We start from the raw sequence: 22,095 nt of genomic DNA, 5'->3' as shown, positions 1-22,095 counted from the left end.
AATAACTGAAGTTTTCAATTAAAAAAGTGTCAATCAAAAGTGTAACGCTTGCGTCAACTGCATTTTAGTGCGCTAAATGTTGATGCAGCAGTGATGTTTATTTATTATATGCAATTATCAGGGTCTAGCAGTACTAAACGGCTGATCCCAGGGAGACTAAGCTGGATAAAACGATGCGTTGGCCTTAGTATCTAAATAAGTTTTTAGGCTAAAAAATACGACTGGGGTCCTATAAACTTTAAGACTTATTTCCTCGAGTGGATCGGTATTAGCAGAACTTGCATACTTTATTTATGGGATGCATTTTTGTTTGGAAGGAAGTGTACACAATTCCGACTTTGAAATGAAACTAAAGACAGTGGTGTAGCCTTTAAAATGGTGAAAACCTTTCGGATCTTCGCATGGAGTCAGTGGTGTGCTGGTTGCTTTTAGTGGAGCACTTTAATTAGAAACGTGGGGTGCACTATATACATAAAACATGCCATCGTAAATTTAAAAACTAGCATTATGGTCATAACTTGTAGTTGCGGTCGGCGTTGCGTTATGGCTGTTAGCGGATAACTAGATTGTGGCTGATGGAATATGCAATCACAGTCTATCAAAATGTTGCGGTTACATGACATGATATTATTGTCTAGGTTGCAGCCCTCTCAATGTCCAGGCCCACAAGATTCATCAAATGATCCAGCACATTGAAGGTTATGAAGTTTAATACGCCACTACTCGGAAATGCATAACCACCTAACGACATTCAACTATAAAAGTTATCTGCATGATATTTTTTATAAGGTCTCAAGTTGTTTATTTTGAATTAGCTGCCAAGATTAAGACTAATCGTGTTTATCGTTTACATTTTGAATTCAGGTTTTCGTCTATACAAGGATGTAATGGTCATGAATAAAATAGCAGACAAATTATTTTTCTTCCTACACTTCCTTTTCTACTCTCTTCTCTTTTCTCCCCCTCCGCTCAACTATAGAGCATATCTCTTTCACTAAAATAAAAAAAGTAGGACTGAGGTGATATTAATCTTATAAGAGTGGATAAAATAAATGCAGATAGGTGAGTTATATTTTACCAACTTTAAAGAATGATATGATGAGATTAGGGAAGATATTTTCCTAATTATAAGTAGATTTTAATTAAGTGGGCAACTTTTATATTAATATTTAACCCAATGTCAATATTGTACAAGTAGTTAGCACTGCCAAAAGTACAACTCTAGATAAACAAACATCAATTTTCGTCAATAATTTGGTGAAATCGTTCCTTTCATTGCTCCTTCGTGGCCTAGATATTCAAAATAGCCGCAAGTAGCGAAAAACTTGTCATGGAATGGAAGGTCCATGACCTCATAGTCATAGTCAACTTTTTGTTAATAGTTAATTTTAAGCTTTAGATATGTAATTTTTAATCTTATTTCTTTAAAAATTATCTTTGAACATGTACATATTAAGAAATCACTTGGTAACCTGCTAATAGTTTTCATCTTTTTGTTAATAGTCATAGTCAACATTTTTCTTTTTTCTTTTCTTTTTTGACAAATTCTTACATTATTAATCACGTATTCCGGTAATCAAAGAACGGACTCGGGTGTTGCGCGTATTAACGAAGGAGGCGTTTGGTAAAGGAGAATTTTTTTTTTATCAAGAAAATATAATTATTGGGAAAATGATAAGAAAATCAGTTTGATGGAAAAGTTTAAAAAAAGATGTTTGGTTGACCGAAATATTACCGGAAAAATTTATTTAAATTTGCAAAATCTATGTTTGGAAGGAACTTCACACATATTTTTCCACTTCCCTAGTTATCTCAAAAATCATATCTCAAATGGTATTTTGTAACATTGAATTTCACCTAAAAATCAACCCAAAGTCATTTCCTAGCCTTTCTATTTGCCTAATATTTTTTAAAAAAAACTTGAAACAAATGTGATATTTTCCAATACCCACCCACACTTCCCTATCAAACCCAAAATAAAATTTGTATCAAACACACCCTAATGGCAATGGATCACCTGAAGCGATCAGCACTGTGGCTTTAGGAGGAGGTAACCTGCTAGTAGTAGTAGTAGCCAATAAATAAGTGACAGGGTGTTGAAACATTCACGTACCACTAGTCCACCACTGTGCTCTGAACCCAAGTAACTAATTGTATAAGATGCTTGCTTGCTGAATAAAGCCAAAAGAGTGCTGACCAAAAGGTAATGGGGAAGCACATCTTGTGTGGTTGGTGACAACAATGCTATTGTTGGGCTTCAATTTTGATTTGGAGGCTCCAGACTGAAAATTGTCTTTCACGCCAAGTTTAGATATCATGGCCCGTTCTCGTGAAAAGGACACCCGGGACCTTCACGGGGTAGTGGTAGTAACCCTAGTTTTGCTGAAATGAATCTGAGATAAATACAATGAAAGTTTTCTCTTTTGTGAGGAAAAGAGAGAGAGAGAAAGGGAAGGTTATTTCATTCCCAAACCAAGGAATGCAACAACCTTAGTTAGTGTTTGTAGTTAATGATATTTGCATATTACCTACAATGAGGAATTATGGGAAAGGGGAATTAAAATCTAAGCTTTACAAGAAGTTTATTGATCCTTAGTAGCTCAACCAACCTTATTGGCTACAATGCAATTTTTTTACTCAGTTATTAACTACCAATACAAAGAATTTGGTATAGAAACATGTAAAGTTAACACCACAAGGAAATAGCACACCCATTCAATGAATCTTAAAATGTCATCTTATGTAACCTAAATTGATGGATATATACTTATAATCAGACAGTAAATATTGATTACGGCACACGAAGATCCATGTTGAACGAGATTCCCTTCCGTATATGCATTCGCTTCTTTATTTTTTATTTTTTTATACTATTGTACATATATAATTGAAATTGGGTCATTTCTGTTATAAAGAGTTCACATAAGCATAAGGTTGGCTGGAGTCATTATTCATATATTAAAATACAATTATTTGACTGCAAGATTTTGCTTAAAAGATGTTCTCATTACTAATAGCAGGAACTTTATTTTTTCATTCCCCCCTCTACTAGTGCTTAAGAGAGCTACGACTGACATGTGCGGAGATATAATTCTCCCTCACAAAGTATTCACAAATTCCATATACACTGCATATGTGAAGATCACTATGTGTAAAAATCTCTTTAAAAAGATTCAGACAAACCCCACATGCCACAGAAAGCACTTACAAACAAAGAGTTCCAAAAAATTCAAATACTTTTTTGACACATCCGACCAAAAGATAAAGGAAACTAAAGCCAAAATTTGAAGCACCATAGACAAAGACCCCATTTGGAGAAGGGAGCAGGCTTTGAGACAGCGTGTCAACTTTGCCAACAAAAATAATATTTGCTTCTTCAACACCTTCACTGTCGATATCTCTTTCCTCCTTTCCCTTTTTTCTCTTGTGGAAACGTGCAGGCACTGTGCATTAAAGGGAAACCTTTGCACGAGGGAATATAAGATTAGGCTTTCTCTATAGTATGCGTGCATCACAATATATTGCAGTACCTGCCTCAATAGCCCCTGCTTCTACATACAAACATGTTCGGTGCTTCTTATTTATTTATAAAAATAATAATTCTTACAATCAATTTTTATAAGTTCATTTTATTTCTTTTTAACATGACTTATTATTCTGCACCCATCCTATGGTTTCATAATTTCTAGAATCATCATAAATTGTATTATGATAATAATCTAGTCTGTGATAAATCTGATGAAGAATTTAATGTTGAAGATCTAATAGATAAAGAATTCCTCGTTGAGTTTGTACCTAGAGAGATTGATATAAGTGAAGATGAAGAAGATTCGAGGACGAATCTTTTTTTAGCAGTGGAGAATGATACCCATCGCACATAGCTCAATCATTTATTCAAGAAGTCCGTAATCAACTAAAATTGTGACCCAATAAGTATGGCTCAATTGTTGAAAAATAAATATAATCCAAATTTGAATATTAAAAGATCTCATCCATTTATTACACAGTGATTTGTCACTCTTTACGACTGTCTCTTCTATAAATTCTCCAAGCGTATACATCCTACATTAATTATGAATCCAAGACTAATAAATTAGAACCTTGTGATAAAAATTAGTTCAACTACTAATAATAAGTGTAAGACTTACACCAGTATAAATAGATCCTTCCATTTTATTTATTATATATGTTCATACAAACCAAATTTATGTCTCTATATCAACCATATGGCTCTTTCTTCTGTGTCTCTCTTCCTCCTTCTTGTTAGCCAATTTAATTTGTTAAAATTCAATAATGTCTTCTATATACTCACACAACATCTTCCATGCCTTCACCTTCACCTTCATCTCTGTGACAAATCACAGATTCATCTTTCTCATCAGCAAGCAAGAGGCACTGCATGCCTAGCTCCACACGGAAAGTGTCTGTAGCAGACATTTCCGTAATCAAGAGGCCTGTTTTAGCTAACAGCAGCCATGAAATTGAAGCCTAAATGCTTCCATGGGGAATTAAGCACTCCTGGTCCGAATTGTAATATTTACTTCTTAATATATTAATTGGTTTCCTCTTCCACTTTCATTTTTCTTTTCCTGGTCCTGTGAAGAGTCTGCAACCATGCATGTCAGAGGTAGTGCTGCCATGTTGTCAAGTTCATTCAGATTTATTGTTGTGCTTGTACTATTAGGCTAAAGCTTAAGTTGCAAATGAGTGAATAGATGATTAGTTCTGAATAACATCGTGTTGAGTTGAAGCACTACTATACCTTGAGTTAGATTTACTTAATAACATTTCTAGATTTGTTGTAGTTTTTCCTCTTTTCCTTGCTTTTAATCTTTCTTGTGTAGTCATTTATTCTATTATATGCTAATATTTTGATGAGTTTTCAGTAAATTATAACTACAGCCATTATATACTCAGCGGAGCCACGTATAGGTGGAGTGCGGCCTCGGCCCGGGTTAAATTTTAATAAATTGTACTTATTATATATAATTATACGATTAATTATAATTTGGCTCAGGTTAAAATTGTAATTTGGTCCGGGCTACAATTTGTAATTTAGCCCTATCTAAAACTTAAAATATTTTTGGTTAATGATTTGGATAAGTTGTATTAGGTTATGTATTCAATTTTCAATTGTATAAAAAAAAAAAAAAAATTAGTAAAATTAAAAAATATTTAATAAAACCATAACTCTTCTTAGGGCATGTGCTATGTATTTAATATAATTTAAATATATTATGATACGAACTAACTAAAATTAAAAAAAAAATACACATAATTTTTTTGATCCGGGCTCAAATTAGAGCCTGGCTCCGCCAGTGTATATACTGATATGTGAATCAAATACTTGATAATAAAATCACGTGGTTATGATTATTTGTTTTTTTATTGGAGTTAACTCAACTCTAATTATCTCTTTGAGGCGAGTTGGCTCCCTTGATATCTCTATAAGCTTTGACTCTTTGAACCGGTTATGAGACTAATCCGAATTACGGGGCGGATAAAAAATAAAGATATTTAAACTCCTCTCAAATGTGACATATAAAAATCAAATCGAAACTCTTTCATTTTCAGTTACTCAACTCTCTTGTTATCACGTGCTTCTTTGTATAGCTATGCATACTTGTTCACATATTTTTGTTTAATAAAATTGACAAGTGAGGCAGGGAGCAAATGTCCCTCTTTTGTCGTTTCAAAGGTAAAGAAACAGTAGAGATATGTGTTACAATATTCACTCCAAGTGAGTTGTGAGAAAAAAAAATTCTAAATTCCTCGGAACAAGTTAATGGAATTGAATGAGCTAAGCTTGAGAAAAGAAACGAAAGAAAAACAATATGCTGCAGTATTGTGTGAAAACAGTTTTACGTAGAGGGAGGGACTATGCCAGATTTCTAGCTGGTTAATTTTCCTTGAGTTCTAGCATTCTAGGTATGGATCCCAGTAGACATCATGATCTGGGTTGACTCTCGCGTTCTAATCAACTTTGCCACACAATTAATTTGAATATATTCTGTTACTAAAAAAAAAATTGAATATATTTCTACTAAGAATGGCTTTTGAGTGTTTATAGGTGGACAATAAAATTATAAGAGGAGGGATATTCTTACTACCAAAATTTTTCATTATCAACTTACTATCTATCTAATCACCATTAGATTAATATTTTCTCTCTCTTCAAAATTTTTTTTACATTCTCTCTCTTTGATCCAATAGTAATGTGATGGGTAATAAATTAATAGTAAAAATTTTTAGTAGTTAGAATATACTCACTCGTATTATAACGAGTTTAAAGGAGTATACACTTTTCTTTTGCTTTTCTTTAATCATGAAAAGCTTTGGTTGACTATGGTTATTTGTTCCGAATGTGCCTACTGAATCCTGGGCAGGCTCCAGCCACGAGATACATATCCTATACTCAAAACATGGTAAAGCTAAGTTTTATCATTGTAATCATTTGTGTCTTTTTTTTTCACCGATTTTCATTATCACCTTAACGGTGACTAGAAACTAAAGTGTCAATTTGGACACAGATTTCAAGGTAAATGGGAAATCTGTCTCTGTATTTGGCGCACCATTTTCAGATTTTATTTATTGATACTTAATTAGTGTCTGTTTCGAATGTTACAAATAAAATAATTTATTTTACTTACAAATTTTTTTTTTATTAAACCTGTCATTTTATTTTACATAAAATCTTTTCATTTGTAATTGGTGATTCTATTTAAAATAATATTTTTATTTTCAAATTGATAGCAAAAATCAGACTAATTAAAATTCTTACTTTTAATTAAATTTGATAGCAAATGGGTGACTCCCAGAAACGATCATGCTTATATTTTTATCTGCTGAACTCCTCCAAATTAGGGGTGTTCACGGTCTGAATTGGATCGGTTTTAGAAGCAAAAACCATCCGATCTAATCCCTTCGGTTTGATCATATAATCATCCATTCGGTTTTGATTTTTTTTTCAAATCCAATCCGATCCAATCCAATTTTTTTCGGTTTGGATTGGATCGGTTTTCGGTTTTTTGAAAATCCTAAAATTTATTTCATGATTATTGTGCAAATAACATCTTTTGTATATATTGGCTTTGTAATTTTTTTTTTTTGAAATACAAAAGCATTAGTAAACTATAATATAATTTTTTTAATTTTGGCAATGAGATATGAAGCTCTACAAAGATAAAATTTTGTTGATGAGATATGATTAGATTTTTTTTGGGTTTAGTTGATGGGTTAATGGGTCTTGGGTTTAGAAATCTTTAGGCTATGATTAGGGAAATACCCAAGTAGGTAGAGGGAAATTAATATATTGGATCGGTTTGGATTGGATCGGTTTTCATCAACCCATCCAAAAACCGATCCAATCCAATTAAAATTTGCGATTTTTAATCGATTTGCGATTTTTCGGTTTTTGATTTATTCGGTTATCGGTTTTTCGGTTCGGTCACCGCGGTTTGAATCAGTTTGGATCGGTTGATGAACACCCATACTCCAAATATTAGATAGATAAAAGTTAATATAGATGGAGCAACCATAAATGTCGTTGGTGGTTCAGCTTGTGGTTGTATCATTAGAAATGAATCAGGTTATTGGATTCAAGGCTTTATTGACCAATGTTCAGCCTTTATTGTTGAATTATGAAGTATTTTGAAAGGATTAGAATTTGCTTTGGATGGAGAAAGGAGGCGCACTGTTTTAGAAAGTGATTTTAGTTCTGTTATTACCTCCACAGCAAAAGTAATGTTTGTGCGGATTGATTCTTCAAGTATTCACTAGACTATCCTATGAAGGATAATTTCCGTATTTTTCCTAACCCCTCTCGCTATTTGGCCACTTTATATGGCTGATTTTTCTTTTATTTGTAATTTTCGCAAGCAATAGTTTAATTTAGTCTCTGTGGGGGTGTTTTTTCCCTACAGATTACTAAAAAAATATAAAAAAATTTTTATTTTCTTATTATTTTGGTCACGAAAGTACTTTTAGAGTTAAAATTGAATAATTATTACGTCGCTTGGTTGGGAATTAGTCTTATATCTGGGTCTCTTTTCATACATAAATCATGGGACCCAAAAGAGTAATTAGGGTCATGAAACCAATAAAAATAAATTTATATTTCCTGGTTTATTACTAATTTGCTATGATTTGCTACTAATTTAATGTGTCACAAGTGACACACTTGCTGCAATCAAAAGAACTATCTAATTATATTACCTAACTTATCATATCGGATTATATGATTTTAACTTCAAGTGCATAAACTTTAGATTTGGCTACTTATTAATTATGAAATCTATACCACTAACTGGCAATAAAGAATTATCCTTTCAGCCAGTGTTGTTAAACCCGACTCGGGCATCAACCCGATCGGGGTACTGGGTCACTAGTCGGATCGGTGGGTCACTAGTCGGACCGGTTGATCCGAATATATATAGATATATAAAAATATATATAAATATGAACATATAAATTCAATTATATTCTCTATATTTAAAATGAATTAAACAAGGTTCACTAAATAAGCTCAAATACATGAAGCATAAATAAATAAAAAACACGCTATTACTATGCCAATTTAAATTGCAACTCAGAATCCCTATAAACATATCTCTCAATGACATCAAACTCATATTTTTCAAATTCAACTACATTAAAATGTCATATGTCACATTCTCTAATTTATTATTCCACAAATTGCTTCAGTATTGGAAGAGTATACTAGCAAATAAAATTACAAAAAAAATTTAAAATGAGTTTTATATTTTCTTTCTAATGAGATGAAACAGTTTTGGTTTTTTGGTTTTTATTTTATTTTAAAAAATACATGACCCGACTGGGTCACGGGTCACTCGGTCACCGGGTTTGGCTGATTTTGACCGGGTCGATGCATGATCGATTCAATGCTTGACCCGAGCCGGTCTGATGACCGGTTCGTCGAATTTCGAGTCAAGCCAGATTCTACAATAGTGCTTTCAGCTATAGCTATTAGCTAAAGATATATGCACGCTCACAATCACTGTTGTAAAATCCGGCCCGACCTAGAACCCGGTGAACCGGTCATTGGATCGGTTCGGGTTAAGCATTGGACCAGTCATGCATCGACCCGGTCAAACCCGATCAAAACCGGTAACTCGGTGATTAGTGACCCAGTCGGGTCATGCATTTAAAAAAATAATCAAAAAATAAAAATCGTTTCATCTTGTCAGCAAAAAATGTAGAACTCATTTTAAAATCTTTTTGTAATTTTATTTGCTAGTATACTCTTCTACATTGACCTCAAATTTCAGCTTCCAATACTGAAGCAATTTGTTGAATAATAAATTAAGAGAATGTGACATGTCATTTTTATGTAGTTGAATTTAAAAAATATGAGTTCAATGTTTATTGAGAAGTATGTTTATGGAGATTCTGAGTTGCAATTTAAATTGACATAGTAATAGCGTACATTTTTATTTATTTATACTTCATGTTTTTGAACTTATTTAGTGAACTTTGTTTAATTCATTTTAGATATAGAAAATATAATTGAATTTATATGTTCATATTTATATATATTTTTTATATATTTATATATATCCGGGTCAATCAGTCCAACTAGTGATCCACTAATCCGACCAATGATCCAGTATCTCAATCGAGTCGATGCCCACATCGAGTTCCGAGTCGATGCCCACATCGAGTTTAATAATACTGCTCACAACGCATCATATGGGATCAAATAATTTAGTTTTGAAGTGCAGAAGTTATAGATTTGGCCATTTATTAGTTGTGACTTGTGTCCCTTTGTCGCGCCGAAGAATTATCCTTTCAAGTATAGCTATTAACTTTAGATCCATGTAAGCCCAAAATCCCCGGCCCAAATGGCTAGATATTACGTCCCTGGGGAGAAGTTCAAGTGTGCAACATATAGGTTAGGATTTTCAGCCCAAAAATCCCTATTAAGGGGGTAGGTGTCTTCTAAAAAGATGAGACAACTTGAAAGTTATAGTAACATTTATTTTACTTTATCTATCAATTTGCATAATTGTTTTAATATGTAATAAAATAACTTCTTAAATAATTAATTAAACAAGAGATTTGGTGAATCTATTAGATGAGTTCTAATTTTTGACAGAGCACATAGAATGAGCCATCTTATAAATGTTTACTAGTTTGAGTATAAATGTATAATATAACTTTTTGACACAATAACAATTTCCATAATTTCATTTATTTTAAAAATGTCTAAATAATTAATCCTATAGACAAATTTGGAAATTTTTAATCACATAATTTATAGTATTAGTAACTTACCTCAAAGGAGATTTGTGCAGAGAAAAAAATTGTACAATGACTAAATATAAGGGAAGTAATAGTTATTTACTCTAATATTTTATATTTATGTCCATATATCATTTGTTAATTTATTTGTTAAACGCATGAATATAATCATTTCAAAAATATAAATATAATGAATATACGAATTTACTTGTTTACTTTATTAATACTATGGGTTATAACATTTTAGTTTTAAGTGTATAAGAGGGAAAAATAAATAAATAATAAATATATTTATCGTCTACTACATGAAATCAAAAGCAATTGTCATTTACAAGATTCTTTCTAATTTCAAGGAACTTTATACATAGAAGTTTATTTAATATTGTTAGACACCCAATGGACAAATGACTACTCAATAGAAAGCAGTAAACATTCGAAATTTTTTCATAACTCCATGTACGAAATATTGAGTTTTATTTTTGGGATTTGCATCTATTATGTCACATGACACCAAAAAGTTTTTTACACATAACATTTTGTGAGGTCCACACTTTTTAAAGCAAAAAAAAATTAAGGCACGCAAAATAAATCACTATAACATTACACAATCACTTTTGTTAGAACATAATTTTTATAAAATCCTTCATTTTTAGCCGTAAGTCACTCTGTAGTAACAAATGACCGCTTGATAAAAATTCTCTCACAAACTTTGTTACGATTTCATGTAACTTTATGCAAAGAACTTCATTTACAATCGTTATCAATGAGGTCTATCAATTGAAATGAGCCAAACTTGACAGTGTAGATTGACAAAAGTATCTCATATATATATATATATATATTAAAAAATAAATTAAACTTTTTTTTATATATATAAAATAATTTTATCCCATATAATATTAGAAACTATATTCCCTTACATAGTACGTAGCGTCAAGGAATCGATGCTTCTCCTCGGATCTATATTCTATATTATCGTAACAACATAACTCTCTGCACAATAAACTTGCAAAAAAATGGTAACATTTTTTAGTTTGAGAATAAGAAAAGAAAAAAAGAAGGGAGGGGGGGTTGTTTGTTGTTAAAGTGCCACGTGTCAGACATAAATAATCAATCTTTTTGTGTGACAGAAAAGAGTTTGAGAATGGAGTGTCAGAAGACTAAGAAATGAGTAAGCAAAACACGACCACACCAATCTGAGCTTGATGAAGTGATGGCTGATGATGATGATGTTGATGGGAAAACAAGTTCCGCTGTTTCCCTTGAGAATCCAGAGACTTCAAGCCTCAACAAAATCCATCACTTTCTGACCCTTATCCCCAGGTAGAAGAAGAACCCCCTAACATCATGGACTTGGATTTCAGGGCTTCTACTCTTCATTCTGCCAATCACCTCTCTTCTGTCCATGCTGCTCGGCTTCACTTTGGTACCTCTTCCTATTTGCTTCATTACCCTTTTTCATTTACTGTTTTTCACTTGTGCATTTCTGTTTCAATGTTTTTTTCCCCCCTCTTTGAGTCTTGGGCTTGTTAAAGCATTTGGGTTGTGTTGAAGTTTCATAACCTAAGTTTTACTTGTATGTTAACTTTTTGATGAATTGTCTGAAAGCCCTTCTCCACTTTTGCTATGAGTGACTTGGGTTAGCTCAGTGTGCATAGTTTAGCATATTTGATGTCAAATGTTTCGGTTTCCTTGTAACAAGCACCTGTACTAAGGAGCATGCGTTTATGAGCTTAGTTATTACATGTCAGAAGAGATTAAATTTGAAAAAAAAAAAAATATTCATTGATTAAGGTTTATTTTACCAATGAGCTATGTTCCAAGTGTAGGACCTCGTTTGTATGTATCCGTTTCGTTTGAATTTTGTGTACATTTCATGGCTGATGCAAGTGACAACGAAGATATAGTCTGGCTTTAAGGGTGATGGGAATTTCTTTGCTTAATTTAATCAGAAATGAATTGGAGGTACCGTTTATGGGAAGTTCGACTTAATTAGGATTAATAAAAGCTACCCAGGAGAGCTTCTATTAACCTTCCGTGTGTGCTTCTCTTACCATACAAGCTCGTTCACTCACTGGTAGATCATTTTCTATATAACTAGTGCCTCCAAAGCCTTCAAAGGGATAGAAAAAAGGTTCCTTTTTTGTGTGTGTGTGTGTGTGATAGTGAATTGTAATATGATGACCAATTGCACTGAAAAGGAGAGCAATTCACAAAATGAATTTCCTGAAGATGAATCCTTTATGAGAAATCTCAGTAGGCTCCGTTTGGAATTGACCAACATCAACCGAGAAAAAGACTTGCATAGTCAGAGAGAGAATGAAAATTGGGGGGCTGCAAAATATGGTATTGGGTATGAAGTTGATAGAACAGAAGCAGATTACCCTAATTCTGGTGAGGGTGAAATTGATTTTTTATTTTATTTTTAATCTTGAATTGTGTGTGTGTGAAAGCGCTTTTTTTTCCCCCTGCTTTATAGGGGTATAACAAAAGTAAAAAATGTTGGTGCCTTAGAAATAAAGCCAGATTAATAGATTCTGATTTATCAATTTTCTTGTACATGAATGTCTTGACATTTAGTATTTTGCTGAGTAGATCTGAGATTCTGATCATATGGCAAAGCTTTACTTATAGCCTAGGGCTGTCCTGAGATTTGCATGTGCCTTGGAAGTTTCTAGTATGTTTGGATGGAGGAGGAGGGAAGAAAAGGGAGAAAATTGGGGGAAAAGGGAGGGGAATAATTAGACCTTCCCCTTGTTTTGGGTTTTTTAAAAATACTTTTTATTTTTATGAACAAAAAGTTCCCCTAAATTAGAGAACTTTGAATGATTTAAACATCCAAATAAGGGAAAGGAAGCTTATTGCATAATCTTCAATTCTCTTCCCTTAACCTTCCCCTCCTAACTCCCAAACCTACCTTAAAGAGCACATAGCAGCTTTCTTTTTCCTTCTCGTTGGTTTTTTTTTTTTTTTTTTTGAGATTGTGCATTTGTATTAGTGAATAACATACAGTTTATGTATTTTCCCATTGCTCTTTTCTTTTGAGAATACCTTTTATGGCATGCAAAATGGAGTTCTTGTGCCAGAAATAGCTTACTGACACCGATCCCTTTTAAACCACACAGAAAATTATTCAGTGTACAATAACACAGACGAGGATGATGATGCCCAATCTCTTTTCCAATGTCCTTCCTGTGATTTTGAGCTTGAAATGCCTGTGCTTCGTACCCGTTTGGAACAGGTGCAATGCTATGACCCAAAAAATATGGTATGACAGTTCTGAATTTTAAAATTTTATGTTTAGCAAAAGTTATTACTAATATGTTTACATATTTGTTAGACTTTGTTTCTTTTTCCTACTTTCCTTGATTGATAGGTAAACTTCCGAGTGACTTAGTTCTAATTTATAAATGATTGTTCCTTGTTTAAATGCAGTTGTATATGAAACTGAACAGAAATTTTATGTATCTTTTTGAAATGATGCACTGGCCTGATCTGAATAACAAAAAAAAGAATGAAGTGATCCAGCAACCATTTTACTTAAAAAGCTATGGAAAAATGAAATAAGACATCTTTAGACATTTAACGCAGGTAAGTTGTAATTGAAATTTGAAATCTGACTGACTTTTTTAATGTTCCTTTATCAGGTTTGTCCTGTGTGTGATGAATATTTAGGGGAGGATGCAATCAAGGTTGCACCACATTCAAGCTCACGAAAGGTATCTGTTGCTTTTCTTTGAATTTTTATGTTCTAAATGTAACCTTGCTCACTTTTGGGTTTAGGAGCATTTGATTCTTGTCTAACTAAATTGACTATGTTGATATAATGATCTATACTTCTGTAGCGGACTTGGAAGCCTACAAAATCCAGCACATGGTATGGTAATTATACAACGCTTGAGGAGAAACTTGCTGCTTGGACTAAAAAACAAGAACCAGTGCCTGTTCCAAACCCTAGTGATATCCACCCAGATGAAGATTCCTTCAGCGATACCTCAGACATTTCTGTTGAAAAAAGGTAACATTCCTTTTTTCCATCTATATTTTGTAATTGTGGTAAGTTGGTGTAAAGAAAAAGAGAAAACTTGAGAAACTTATAGTTCAAAGAGCAGCACATTTAAAAGAATGTAGTTAAACGTCAACTGTTTTTTCCTTTGCAGTCTTTGCTAATCTCCTCTTCTAGGAAACGTTATAAATGTAGAAATATAACTAATTTCACTAGTATCAAAGGAGTCTATCTGAATTTTATGTCACAATAACTCATTCATTGTTCTCTACATCAAATAAAAATATTGCTTCCTATGATATGGCGAAATTGAATAGCTGATGGTGTTCCTTTAATTCCCAATTTATGGTACATTTGTGAATTATCTGTGGATTTTCAAGATATATCACTTGGAGTTCATTCATTGGTAGATTATCAATAATTTACATTCTATTCATGATGTGACATTACATGCATAGGAAACAAGACAACTATATTCTGCTTTGAGATATTCCCCACGCACATACACAGAGAGAGAGCTTTGTTTTTCATTGTGATTCATCTGCTCAAATTGCTATAAATTATTCTGTAGGGCATATTTATGATGCCACCAAAATGACTTAGGCATTCTTTTGCTAGTTCTATCATAATGTTAAAATTAAATGACCTTTCTGATTTATGTGGTTTCACCTAATGTTGAATACAGACAGTTGACTCTATGTTCCATATCTTCCTCTGAAACTAGTTTAGCTAGTCCTGATTAGTAATATTATCAGAAGGAGGTCAATTTCACTTCTCTGAAAAAATAATGATCTTCTGTATCCCAAGTTTTAGTTATAGTTTTCAATTATTTTAGTCTAAATGGAAATTATTTGAATTTTGTTTCAGTCTAATGCACAGGTATTAAAAGTTGAAATTGATTAGTAATATTGTTTTTGCATTGAATTATGAAGACTTTTTACACATCATCAAGGTATGGTATGGATCCTACATCTAACGCTTTATGAACTTAGCAATGGTTGTGTCCTGTTTTCAAAATAGTGATATAAATAAGGTTTATAGAAAGTCTCTACATAAACCCAATGTTGAAACGTTGCTGATGGATTTATGTCTGCAGCTATGAGACAGATGCACTGGATACGGGTGATGAGGAGGATCATGAAGAGAGAAGGCAGAGGGCATCTTTTGTTCAAGAGTTGGTATTATCAACTCTATTCTAGGAAATATAGTCTTAGAATTTTCAGACACAGTCATGCATTGCTAGAAGCTGCGTACATTTTCAGATAGCCTTGATGCTCGTAAAAACAGGCATGGTTTTTAATGTGATGCATGAGTTTTGGATAACTAATCTATGCATTGGGTGTTCTTAAAGGTAGTAAACTGGATGGTTGCCTCCTTTTGTGGCCATGAGTTATTGAACTATTTATTGAATATTTTACTTCTATATAGAAGCTTATGCTTTAAATTACTTTATTATCAACATGTCATGAATGATTCTTGATTCACATCTTTACATTATCAATGTTTTAAAAATCGAATCGAAAATTGGCATTACCCCTGAGTAATTTAACCGAAAACATATTCAGTTCATCATCTGAACAATAGAATTGACTAGTCTTTATTTGGTTTTTGGAGATATACATTGCTTGTGCAATTTCGATCCTGAACGTCAAATGTCTTCCCAAGAATGCTTATTTAAAGAGTGGATTTTGGGCTTAGGGTTTTAAACTCGACCTTGGAGTTCAAACAATCATTTTTAAGCACCAAGCACTGTGGTCGTACCTACCCCCTTGAGTGTCTTTGTTTGGTTTTTAAGACATTGCAACAGGGTTAAAGTGATTTGCAACTAATGTTGCTCTATGAGAGTCCGCGATTGTAAGTGTGGAATTGATCAATTTTATAAGGATCCACAATGGAACCGGAAAATAACCAAAAACCAACTCTTATCTGAAAATTAAATTAGGTTGTTTCACTTTCTTTGGTAACAAACATTCATGGAGATAGCAATTTTTTTTTTTGGCACTATGGAAAAGAAGTGAGAGAGATATCGAGTATATGCACGTAGAGAGGGATTTTACTCCTCTCTTTTTTTTTTTTTCCTTTTTGGGCAGCTGTCAAAACTCAAAACCAGTATCAAAACTGAAATACAACAATTTTAGATCTTCACATCCATTATTAAAATGATTCCAGTCTTCACTAGGTTACTATCATGGCTAAGTTAGCGTGTATCGTTCACATTTATGTTTAGACAATGCCTTTTTAATTTGCAGCATATAGAGTTGTAACTGATTACACTGGGAAAGGGAAAGGGAAAGGATTTCAACCATTGTGTATCCGCAAATGACTAATCACAAGTCCAAGTTAAAGAGATCACAGCTTCCCAAAAACAACATGGATGGAATTAAACAGAAGGGCTTTCCGCTGCGCAGGATGCACCTGGCTTGGTATTGAGCTTTTTATTTTGGATAAACCAAGTGTATCTTCCACAGGAGACAATCCTGTTCAGAGCGGGTCCAAGATTAAGACTATAAACTCCTCTCAAAGATGGTATTGGAAAGGATCGAATATATGCTCTCATCCCTACCTGCTCAGCTCTTATGCGTCAACTGAACTATCATCGTTTGGAAGTATTGAGCCTTTAGTTTCAGGCCAGTTGCTTACCTGTGACTACCTTCAGCAAAGAGAAATTCAGAAGCAACTTTTATAGCTACCAGTTGAACTTCTTTCCATTTCCTATTCCCTTTCCCTTGTTAACCAAAGTAAATTGGTCAAGCATCTGAAAGATCAGAGAAGATACGGGATTTCCATATTATATGATAATCTAACTAAGGCCTTTTCTGCTTCGAATGGAAATGGTATTAACAGATAAGATGGAAGAGAAGTAATCAATCTAAATTTAATCTGAAACAAGCTACTTTCATAACTATAAAAAAACACACAAGCACAAAAAAGGACAAGAGAACTGGCTAGGATTATCTCCTACAATTTTCAGTCAAGCAATATCTCTTTCTTTTATTGTGTCATGCAATATCTTAGATACACCAGGCAAGGAATCATCTTCTATAGACTCTGGATAAGAATGTGATCAGGATTCAGGAGGCATTACTGCCCACAGCAAAATAAGGCCCTCTGATCTGTATGTGGAGAAGAGGAGAACATGTAACTTGTTTTCATATCTTAATCTAATTATAATTAGCCTACCGAGATAATAACTTAGTTAACTCAACTTTTGCATATATATTTTTCAATAAAAAACCTGTAACATTCAGTATAAAAGTTCAGCACAGACTTGTAACACATGAAAGGAAGAGGCATGGACATCAACTGTCTGAGGAAGAATTCAATAAAGTTCGATATATTTTCAATACTAAACATCATTTTGCTTGGATTTTCATCTTCTTTATTGCTTTCCATTTTCATATATACATTTGAAATGGGCATCCACGTAGTTTTAATAGTCGCATGATTGCAGATTACAAGAACACCAAGTCTAATAAAGAGAAAAACTGCTCATCCTTCAATATGAATCTCATCTTTTGATGCAATTCTTTCAAGGAATCTTGCCCAAGTAGCTCAAAAGTAAAAGAGAAGGAAGAAATAGCAACAAAAGCATTTGGGAAAATATAATTATCCAACTTGACTAAACATAATCTCAAACCCTACAAAATATAACAAATGGGGGGATATGATATGACAGATGTTGTATAAAATGGCAAAAAATTAATTAATTGCATAAAACCATTTTAAGAGAGTGATTGTTCTAGTTCTAGTAGGATTGGATAGAAACAAAATCACTCAATGATAGATTGGATAACACCAGCTCCAACAGTCTTCCCTCCTTCCCTAATAGCAAACCTCATACCTTGTTCACAAGCAATAGGCATAATAAGTTCAACCACCATCTTAACACGGTCACCAGGCATCACCATCTTAGACTCCTCATCCTTATCATTCATAATGGAAGCCACTCTACCAGTAACATCAGTGGTTCTCATATAGAATTGAGGCCTATACCCTGCAAAGAAAGGTGAGTGTCTCCCACCTTCCTCCTTCTTCAAAACATAAACAATTGCACTGAACTTAGTGTGTGGAGTAATAGTTCCAGGCTTTGCCAAAACCATCCCTCTATTTATATCAGCCTTCTGAATACCCCTAAGCAACAACCCAACATTATCCCCAGCCATAGCATCATCCAGAATCTTCTGGAACATTTCCACACCAGTCACAGTTGTATTCCTAGTTTCCCTCAAACCAACAACATCAACTGTGTCTCCAACCTTAACTGTGCCTCTCTCGACACGACCGGTGGCCACGGTTCCACGGCCGGTGATGGAAAACACGTCCTCGACGGCGAGCAAAAAGGGTAGGTCGGTTTGGCGCTGAGGAATGGGAATGTAGCTATCAACAGAGTCCATGAGCTCGTAAATCTTATCGACCCATTCGTTATCGCCGCGTTTGATTGAAGGGTTTGCCATAAGAGCCTCCAAAGCCAAGAGAGCGGAACCGGAAACAATGGGTATGTCGTCGCCGGGGAACTCGTACGAGGAGAGAAGCTCGCGAACCTCAAGCTCCACGAGCTGAAGAAGCTCCTCGTCGTCGACCTGGTCTTGTTTGTTGAGGAAAACCACCATGTTTGGGACCCCAACTTGTTTCGCGAGGAGGATATGTTCCTTGGTCTGTGGCATGGGTCCGTCGGCGCCGGAGACGACAAGGATGGCGCCGTCCATTTGGGCGGCGCCGGTAATCATGTTCTTGACGTAGTCGGCGTGGCCTGGACAGTCCACGTGGGCGTAGTGGCGGTTCTCCGTCTCGTATTCGACGGTGGCGGTGTTGATGGTGATGCCGCGAGCACGCTCCTCCGGGGCGGCGTCGATTTCGTCGTATTTTTTGGGGGCGCTGTTGCCGAGTGAGGCGAGGGCCATTGTGAGGGCGGCGGTGAGCGTGGTCTTGCCGTGGTCGACGTGGCCGATGGTGCCGATGTTGACGTGGGGCTTCTTGCGCTCGAATTTGCCCCTGGCGGCGCGAATAGTGAAACGGTGGTGGTTGGTGGTGGTGGTGGAAGTAGAGGGTGTGAGGTGAAGGATGGTGGAAGGGTTGAGGAAAGAAGAGTAGAGTTGAGTTAGTTTGTGGTTGTTAGTGTTGGAGCGAAAGATTGTGGAGTTAGAATTAGAATTGGAAGAGGAAGAGAATGAAGATGCATGTGGGTGTATGAGCTTTGAGGAAGTTGTAGCTGCTGCTGAAGAAATTGCCATCGTTGGAGAAATGGAGATAGTGAAGAGAGAATTGTAAGTTTGGTAATGTTAATGTTTATGTTATCTGTTTGGTAACTGCGTGGATGGTTTATGAATGAACAAAAGAGGACCTCATATAACATTTCTATCCTTATTCTGCCTCACTCACTCACTCACTCACAAGTCAGAACCCTGGTCAATTGCAGAAGACTTTTAAGTTTATTGGGTAAACGTCGACACTTGTGATATGATAAAAGTGTAAAATAATAAACAGAGAAAGGCACATTAATATATGATTTAAAATAGAATTTAATACTTGTCATTTTTATTTTTTTTTGGTAAACTAAAACCTATCATCTTTAATCTAAAAAAATATGACGATTGGATATTTATTCACAAATTGTAACCACTGAAGAAGTGCAATTATAGTCGTTTATTTTAGTGTACATTTGTATCTTGTCTTGTGAGCTTATCAATAGAGGCATATACAAAGGCTTCAATATACACTACAATACAAGAAGAGTATATTTCTTTATCTCTCTCTAATCTCTATATTTTCTTTTAATTATTTTTGTTTTATAACACATTATCAGCCCGATTCTGCTCGCGTGACGATTCCGCTTCAATGATTTCTTTACCTTTCTCTCTCATCTATATTTTCTTCTATTTACTCCTCTTTATATTTTTTTTACTTACTTTAATTTTGATTAAAGTAAGTGTATAATAATAAACGAGAAAGGAACTATCATTAATATATGATTTAAAATAGAATTTAATACTTGTCATTTTCTTTTGGTAAACTAGAACCTATTATCTTTATTAATTTGAGTTTTTACAATTTTTTTAGAGTTTTGTATTAGTATTTTTTTTAGTAGTATCTCACAGTTATTATTTTTTTTAAAAGAAAACTTAAACAATGGCACTATTGAAGAGGTACAGCAAGAGAACAATTGACCAAACTCCAAAGTTTTCATAATCCAAACTAATACAATACAATATTAATGTAAAAATGCTTACAGTATAACGAAAATATTTTGGGTGCTCCCGTTGTATCGAGTACTCGATACAATTTTTATCAAATATAATAAAAAATAACACTTTTACACTACCATTGCCTTTATATTTATTTTCACCAATGTCTCACATTTTTTTCATTTTTTTAAGGAGTATATACTCCTAGAGTACAGAAAATGATCTCCATTTGAATGTTGTATTGAGACATCAATCAATAAAATATTTAAATTTTAACTAATGATTGTGATTGTCAAACTTATTTAATGATTTGACTATAAAGTATAAAAAAGTTTTAGGGACTTTGACCACTGTGCCACGATTTCCAATATTATTTACTTGAATGCTACAGGGTTGAAAAAATTTGTCAAACTGTTACGGTACCAAACTCGTTGAGCAAGTATGGTTTGTCACGTGACACGTTTTCTGAGGCCACTAAACTCGTTGCTAGTTATAGCGACTTTGGTGGTCAAAGTGGATAGATTGTAACATTGAAAAGTTTGACACGTACAATGCGGAGACAAAGTTGTTGGGGTGCAGGGGGTGCAGCGACTACAGCCTGCAACGATCAAATTTTTTCCTGCTTGTTGGACATATGGCACACACACACAAAGGTTGAGACACCGAATCTCTGACTAACTGCCTTCGTGAATTCCTCCCACTGATTTATGGTTCCTGTTTGAAACATCCATTGAAACCAAGGAGCAACTTGACCATCCATTTTCAAACCAGCCAATTGAACCTTCAAATGAGGAGGAATTTGTTGCATACTGAAATACATCTCCGCCTTAAAAATTCAATTATTAGGTTCTGATCCATTGAAAGATGGAATTTCCATCTTAACAGATTTCAATAATCGCTGATCAGGAGCTTCAGCATAGAACGTCTTGTTCTCCACGGCTGAAGGATGACTAGAACTCACAGGTGAAGCTTGTTGTTGAGATTGATGGATGAAATCTCTCAATCGAACATCCAAAGCTAACATCGATTCAGTCAATAACTCTAATTTCTGATTCACATCCACATGTGTAGCCTGAACTTCCCGCTGAAATTCGGAATGAAGATCCTCAGCTACCTCCTAAATCTTCGTGGCGGAAAAAAATGGGTTCAGGGATGAAAGCACCAAATGATACAAAGTATCGAAGGAAACAGAGAGAAACTACGAAAAGATTAAGAACAAACTTGTTTTATTTCATTGATACCCTTTCTTACAACTGAGAGTTGCATTTATATGTTCTCTACCATTACAATCAGGACTCATTTGTCCACGTGGCTTTATTATATTGGCTCCACTGTCTAACAAACTAACCGAATATAACTAACTAACTAACATAGTCTTCCCTCCACGCTGGAGTTATTCTTTTTCTTGTTGACTTGCGTATATCCGTAACAACATGTCATTACTCTTTCTGTGTAGCTACATCATACATCTTCAATACACAATGACAATTATTGAATCATTGTTGTCACTCATTTTCTTAAAATTAAAACAAAAAAATAGGAGGAAGAAATAACACTGACAAACACGGGGGGATGTTTCAAATCGGGAGAAATGAGAGAATTTATTTTTCTTAACAGAGGGATGTATGATATGGGGAATGAGGATGG

The 22,095-nt window shown here is 34.2% G+C and overlaps 2 protein-coding genes across 3 annotated transcripts; one reads left to right on the top strand and one right to left on the bottom strand.

Moving 5' to 3' along the window:
- The first annotated feature begins 11,355 nt into the window (after positions 1-11,355).
- LOC133291974 (protein DEHYDRATION-INDUCED 19 homolog 6-like) lies at positions 11,356-15,692 on the top strand. 2 transcript variants are annotated; one of them, XM_061490336.1, is made up of 5 exons: positions 11,356-11,686; positions 13,386-13,501; positions 13,908-13,979; positions 14,106-14,278; positions 15,363-15,692. In XM_061490336.1, exons 1-5 carry the CDS (start codon positions 11,608-11,610, stop codon positions 15,463-15,465), a joined length of 543 nt encoding a protein of 180 aa, XP_061346320.1. In that variant the 5' UTR covers positions 11,356-11,607; the 3' UTR covers positions 15,466-15,692. The 2 variants fall into 2 exon arrangements, with proteins under 2 accessions (XP_061346320.1, XP_061346319.1); XM_061490335.1 differs by having other exon boundaries at positions 11,371-11,686; positions 13,386-13,528; positions 15,363-15,688.
- A 1,941-nt stretch (positions 15,693-17,633) lies between these two features.
- Positions 17,634-19,586, bottom strand: LOC133291970 (elongation factor Tu, chloroplastic). Its single transcript, XM_061490332.1, has one exon. The coding sequence runs from the start codon at positions 19,495-19,497 to the stop codon at positions 18,037-18,039; it is 1,461 nt and encodes a 486-aa protein (XP_061346316.1). The 5' UTR covers positions 19,498-19,586; the 3' UTR covers positions 17,634-18,036.
- Between the last annotated feature and the right edge of the window lie 2,509 nt (positions 19,587-22,095).

This window comes from Gastrolobium bilobum, unplaced genomic scaffold (genome assembly GCF_033153095.1).
Source record: "Gastrolobium bilobum isolate Gb01-03AN ecotype WA unplaced genomic scaffold, APGP_CSIRO_Gbil_v1 utg7722, whole genome shotgun sequence".
Lineage (NCBI taxonomy): Eukaryota > Viridiplantae > Streptophyta > Magnoliopsida > Fabales > Fabaceae > Gastrolobium > Gastrolobium bilobum.
This window is presented reverse-complemented; position numbering and strand designations above follow the sequence as displayed.

Coding starts and splice junctions, on each gene's coding strand:
- LOC133291974 (XM_061490335.1), top strand. CDS start 11,608: ATGGACTTGGATTTCAGGGCTTCTACTCTTCATTCTGCCAATCACCTC. Junction 13,529..13,907: donor GCTATGACCCAAAAAATATG/GTATGACAGTTC, acceptor TTCCTTTATCAG/GTTTGTCCTGTGTGTGATGA. Junction 14,279..15,362: donor GACATTTCTGTTGAAAAAAG/GTAACATTCCTT, acceptor TTATGTCTGCAG/CTATGAGACAGATGCACTGG.
- LOC133291970 (XM_061490332.1), bottom strand. CDS start 19,497: ATGGCAATTTCTTCAGCAGCAGCTACAACTTCCTCAAAGCTCATACAC.